Source organism: Labrus mixtus, chromosome 15 (assembly GCF_963584025.1).
Source record: "Labrus mixtus chromosome 15, fLabMix1.1, whole genome shotgun sequence".
In the NCBI taxonomy this organism is placed as follows: Eukaryota; Metazoa; Chordata; class Actinopteri; order Labriformes; family Labridae; genus Labrus; species Labrus mixtus.
In genome coordinates, this window is record NC_083626.1 from 22,591,675 (window position 1) to 22,597,959 (window position 6,285).

Below are 6,285 nucleotides of genomic sequence, written 5' to 3' on the forward strand. Positions count from 1 at the left end.
TATAAAAGAAGTGCATACAAGACTGCCAGTGGGCAGATAAAGTGCTGCAGTTCTTAAAAAATGTTACTGTACGACTTTGAGCAGTCATCATCGTTATGACTCATACACACTAATACATCACTATAGGTGTAGGTTCACATTTTCACCTTTAACCCACACAGCACATTCTGAAAGGTTCCACTTCACAAAGAGACATTAAAAAAGTTCCACTTAGTCTGAACTCACTGCCCACTCTGTCGTGATAAAAGCAGCACAGAGTACAGGACTGACTGGGCGGGCGGGCGGGCGGGCGGGCAGGGTGGTCCACATGACCCTTGAGCCTCACTTTGAAATCTGGTGTGTCTCTGTAACTGCTCTCCTATCTCTCCTGAGGCTTTCCCACATGACGCATTTAAAATTACTCTCAAATATGAATTTTCAACCGATGACTAATGACGTGACATTTAAACCTGCACGTGGGATGATCACAGAGTTTCCCAACTCTTTCACAAGATACATATCAGCTTGCTCGTTGACGCTGCTGAAGCTAAAAATAGGGAGCTACAATAAGCCGAGGCACTGAAGATAAACAGATTACTCTTCTGTAGACTCCCTGGTACGTAATATTTACCTACTAACAAAGAGGGAACTCCCTCTGGACTTTTTACCACCAATAAAGCATTAGAAGGAAAGTCCTTTTGGAGTTCCTTGTAATGTGGGGCAGACACAGGATACGGCTTTGTTTACAAAAAGTGCATATATCATTTACCTTGTGCAAAATGTATCACACAAAGAAATACAATATGGACAGATTAAAACAAAATAAAAAGTAACACTCCCATTGCAAATCATATTTCACCACAGGAATAACATGTCCTTGTTTTTTTTCTTCTGCTGCATCAACTCAAGAGATATAAAACATAGAAAATTAGCAGAAAGAAAGAGGTAACTGGAGGCCGAGTCAGACAACATCTGGCTTGGAGATGTGTGTGGGCTCAGTATTAGGTGGGACGGAAATTCTTGTTAGATGTATACACCTGACTGAACACCCACCTGCACTGTACACTCAAAGAGAGTTACAGTCAGTGACTTAATACAACATGCAAATATGGGAATAGTCAAACTCATTCAAATGCTATAATATTGTACACAGGGTATTCCCTTATAGTTTCACACAAGACTGCGTGTGTGTTTTTATTTTTCCCTGGCAGTCTTTAGGCCTACTGTATCTCTAAAACGTAATAAACAGCCTCATTGTCAACGAGCCTATCATTTACATGATGAATAAAAAGGCCTCTTTGTGGTTTTCCCTCACAGAAATCCCCTTCTCCCCTGTACTGAATCATGTGTAATGTTATCTTTAACTGACATAATATCAAAGTAGTTTTGGTTACTCTTTAAAAAAAAAAAAAGAAACAAAAGAAACAGGCTGGCTAGATGTCAGCTTTGTAAACACATTGCTCCATTTCTTTCATTTAGAGCCAAAGAAACGAGCGACAAACAGAAGACATCCGCCAAACATCTGCTCCCACTTATTCAGGATATCCCGTTTCCAGTCAATTCACAAAATCTGGGTTTTTTTTACAGGTTTTTTTTTCCAGTGTTGTCGGGTAGTCTAGCCCCTGTTTGTTTACGGTAGGAGCCGCTCTGAGGAGTCTTTGGAAGTGAGCGACTCCAAGCTGCTGCCCTGCTCCTGCTGGGCTTCATGGAAGCTGCACTCGACTGCAACTAAAGTCCTGGGTTCATCTAAAGAAGAAAAAGAGGTCAAATCAAATACTTTATCAATACATTCACAACAAATGAAACTGGATAATCAGTCAAATCTGAATATTCTTCATGAAGTAGTATCAATCACCTGAAGGGGGTTCAATTATCATTTTTTCACTGCTCTCTTCAGGCTCTTCCATCTCTTTAGGCGACGTCTCTTCTTTGCTTGGCCTCCTTTTGTGAATTTTCCAGGCCAGAGTGACAATAAAGCAAATCAGCATTATGCCAAAGACCAAAGGCAACAACAATGGCAATTCCCTCTCCGTGTTACCTGATGGAAGACGATAAGTTATTTTTGGTTTGTGTTGAAAAATGACGAGCTGATCGAGTTGCGCTGAACTTTAGCCTACCTGGTTTCTTTGCATTGCTGACTGTGATGACAGAATCCTCAGAACCAGTTGTGCCTTCAGGGATATCGGAACACTTGATGTCAGAAAATGCATCACCCTTGGCCACAATAACTTGACCTGGATTCAGACACCTTGAAGAGTAAAATAGTGACAGAAGAATTGAAATGACAATACCTCAGATTTGTCTTAAACATAAAGTATGCTTCAAAAGAATAAAATGTTTTCAGCGTGTATCTCACTTGGTACCCCAGGGTTTACACTTCTGATGAGTTTGGTTATTGAAAGTCCCCTCTGGACATCGCCTGCAAGAACCTGTGCGGACATTCAAGGCTCATTCATTTCATTTCCTAATTTTTCAATTAATTTACCACCTGGAAATTGCGTTTATATGTACCAAAGTTGTGTTGTTGTTTTCAGTACTCACGATTAACTGTAGGTTCCTGACCTTTGCCACACTTATCCACACAGAAGGTACACTCGTCATTACCACAGGTGAGTCCTTCTCTGCAGCCGCACACGGTGTTGATTGAATTTGTGCATTCTTTCACAAGAACAAGAGCTTCTGCACAAACAACGAGATGGAAAGAGGGTTGTAATTTTCAACTTGTTTTTCACAAAAAAATTATAACTGATTCATTTTAGTGACTGGTTAGAGCTGCCAACATACCCACACAATGTCTGCACATGTCACACTTCTTGGTTTTAGCTTCATTTGTAAATGTCCCACGTTCACAAGGAGTACATAGTTTCTTTGGGTCTGGACCACACTCTGTGACCAGGCGGTTTCCTACAAAAACGCACATTCAAGACACACACACACACACACATACATACAACAGATACAAAATATGGAATTGTAAGCTCGGTTGCATCAGAAGACATCAATTTCTGTGAGAAGAAAAGTGATGTCTGGGATAAAACAACAGACTGTTTCAGCAACACTTTTGTGTTGATTTGGACTTTTGTTTGTCTTATCTCATTGCTTTTCTTTTCTTTCTTTTTTTTTACAAAAAAATGTCATCCCTCTTTCTCTTGACAGAAAAATGTACAACTCATTGAGAATCTTTGTGTTGAAAATCCTGCACTTTGACACCTACAGTTTCAGACATTCAAAAATAATGACAGAAAGAGTCAATCATTATGATGATGATCTCGTTTGCTTTTGTAGCTCATAAAGAGGCATCGTTATTAATTCCAGTTTGTTTCATTACTAGTGAAAAACTCCTCACACTACCTTTAATGTTATATAATATTACAGCTCCAAGATAACCTTTTTCTAACCTTTACCTTTGTCGTGGCATTAGTTGTAAAAACCACTGAAACTGTCTGGTTACATGCAACCACATCAAAGGAAATGCATTAAGGCTGGAATATCTTTTTTTTTTTTTTACACATCCGAAGATGGAAGCACTTACAGTTCAGTAAACATCACATAACATGAAATCTTAACGTCTTAGGAATAATAGTTTTTCTTTCAAAATGTATGAAATGTCTCATTTAAATGATAAACATATACATAGGTAAACATGTTTTATAAAAATGTTTTTGTTTTTTTTAGTATGATAGTTTAAAATGTTTAAGACTAGTCTAACAGCAACAAGTTCAATATAAAGATGATTCAAGGATCACTTTTCCCCGCAGAGCTTTAGTAAAGGTGTTAATATAACACCCTGATCCAGCAGTTTAAACATTGATCTTTATGTTTTATTAGGCTACTCACCAGGATGACATTTCTTACAGCAAACATCATCTCCGTGTTGGTCCCACAACACGCAGCCTGTGTCAGTGTGCCCCACGCTGCCCAGACAGCCGTGCATCAGCAGAGACAGACCCAGCACCCTAAGGATCACAGCCGTATTCATGTCTGCCACTTCAGGGGGATGTGAGGTAATCCAGTCAAAGTTATATAACCCAGGCACTCGAATTTACATTGAAAAAAGTACTTAATGTTTTATGTTTAAATCTAAAAGTTCTGCAAAAATGATTTAACACTAGCAACGATGTAATGTGAAGAAGAAAACGAAATAAATAATGTCAGAGGAAAATCTGTCTGTGCTGTGGCCACAGAGCTCTCACTCTCATTACTCATCTGGTAGTGAAGAGCCATGCTATTCATACTGATGTTTTGGGTTTTTTTAAGGGGGCGTGGCCTTCTGATGATAGAGTGCGTAAATTAATCTTAGTGACTTTAACTCAGTGGTTGAAAAGTTTTGTGGACTGTGACAAATTTTTACTTCTACGTTGGATCATTTCATAAACTTTTTGACTCATTTAATTGATACGCATTGTAAAGCAAGATTAGAAATACCTGTTAAAAAAAAAGCTATAAAGCATCATGTTGCTGAATTATTTTCTTTTTCTCTGCCTCTGTGCTGATACCTGATCGTACCACCAGCTGTGTCTGAAACTCTTGACGACGTTTACACTGTGCCTCGGTGCTTTTCCTGCTTATTGCAGCCCCCTATTTGCCCATTTTAACAATGACTCCTCATGATGAGTCCCACAGCTGCTCCATGTTAGTCACAATGCCATTCTCCTCCGGGTAACTAGATTCAGAGAGATTATCTCGAGTAATGGACTTTATGGTATTAAAAGCTTCAGATTACAGCAATATCTGGACTTTGCTGCTTACATGCTGCTTGTTCCAACCTTTTGGATTTATAAACAATTTAGTTTACCCGGAACCAAAACTAAATCTACAGTAGAAACCCCACTTCTAACCACAACTCCAAGCAGGCTCTTATTAGACACCACACAAATTAGTTATGTTCCCGTTTTAAGAAATTGTTGTTGTTTTTTGTAAATGATTTTCAAATAATATGAAAAATCATGTTCATTGTCTTGTATTTTAGGAATCAGCAGTTGTGAAAATTAGTGTTTTTCACCAAGACATGAGTTCACGATTTCTGCCAAAAAGACCTCTTTGGACATTATTTGAACTCTGAACCTTAAAAAAAAGTTTGAAAAGACTCCCTCAAAAACCACATCTCTCCTGCTCTATAGGTAGGCTATTTGTTGTTGTTCCCTGTTTGTTGTTCAAATCAAAAATATTCAGTTATAAGAGCTTATTTGTCATTGCTTTTACATTAAAATATACATAACACAACATGTATAAATACTGGTGGCTGTAGCTCAGCTGGTAGAGTCGGTCGTCTCGCAACCGGAAGGTCCGGGGTTGGATCCCCAGCTAATGTAGCCACATGTCCGATGTGTTCTTAGGTAAGACACTTAACCCCAAGTTTGATGTATGATGGACATCTGATGGATTCTTCACATAGAAACCTCTGCCATCAGTGTGTGAATGGGAGAATGTGTGAAGGGGTTGGTGTGACCTGCAGCGTAAAAGCACTTGTCAGAGTACTCAGAAGACTAGAAAAGCACTATACAAGCTCAAGACCTTTTACCATTTACATCAGACCTGCTGATTCATTATAAAACATCCAGACCCCCCCACCCCTCCCCCACCCGGCCCTCTGGGGCAGGTGTACTCACTATTCCCAGAATAAGAACCAAGCAGGTTGAGGCAGCTCTATAGTTTCTACACTCCTCCCATGTGGAACGAACCTGAGGCTTTCTCAATCAGTTTATTTATCTACTGCTGCCTTCCAATAAGTTCTATCACTTTCTATCCGTTTACACTTAAACCTTTTAATTTCATTCAGTCATCATATATTTACTTATTTATTTTAATCAGTATTGATTGATATTGATGGTTTTTTTTTTTTGCCTTATGCCGTATTTCTTAGTGTCTTTTGGATGTTTTATATATTTTGTGTTTGAATGTGTCAATGATGCTCCGTATGCTCTGCTTTTAACTCTGTAAAGCACTTTGAATTGCTCTATGTATGAATGGTGCTTTATAGATAAACTCACCTTGCATCAAAACATCTCATGCGACGATCACACAACGTATTGAAATTTATTATGCACTGTCATCTAGCTACTTAACTGAATGCATCAAAAGGTAGCTAGTTGTCAAGTTGTTCATGACTATAGACGTTTCCAGAAGTGCAGCTGGAGAAATATTTGGCACATTGGCCTTCTGACAATGACCCTGAGTAAGTTCTGTTTCAGAAGAAAACTGGGGGGGGGGGGGGACTTTCCAGCTCATGTTATGACATGATCTACAAGTAAACAAAATGAGACCAAAAAAAAACAGAGTGATAAAACCATGCTTTTGTGCTGTTCA

The 6,285-nt window shown here is 38.9% G+C and overlaps 1 protein-coding gene across 1 annotated transcript; it reads right to left on the minus strand.

The window, feature by feature from the left end:
• Window positions 1-50: 50 nt before the first annotated feature.
• LOC132989815 (tumor necrosis factor receptor superfamily member 9-like) lies at window positions 51-4,188 on the minus strand. The gene is made up of 7 exons (XM_061057685.1): window positions 3,817-4,188; window positions 2,764-2,883; window positions 2,521-2,658; window positions 2,336-2,408; window positions 2,097-2,227; window positions 1,835-2,017; window positions 51-1,725 (listed from the first exon to the last, which is right to left on the minus strand). Exons 1-7 carry the CDS (start codon window positions 3,956-3,958, stop codon window positions 1,610-1,612), a joined length of 903 nt encoding a protein of 300 aa, XP_060913668.1. The 5' UTR covers window positions 3,959-4,188; the 3' UTR covers window positions 51-1,609.
• Window positions 4,189-6,285: the final 2,097 nt, after the last annotated feature.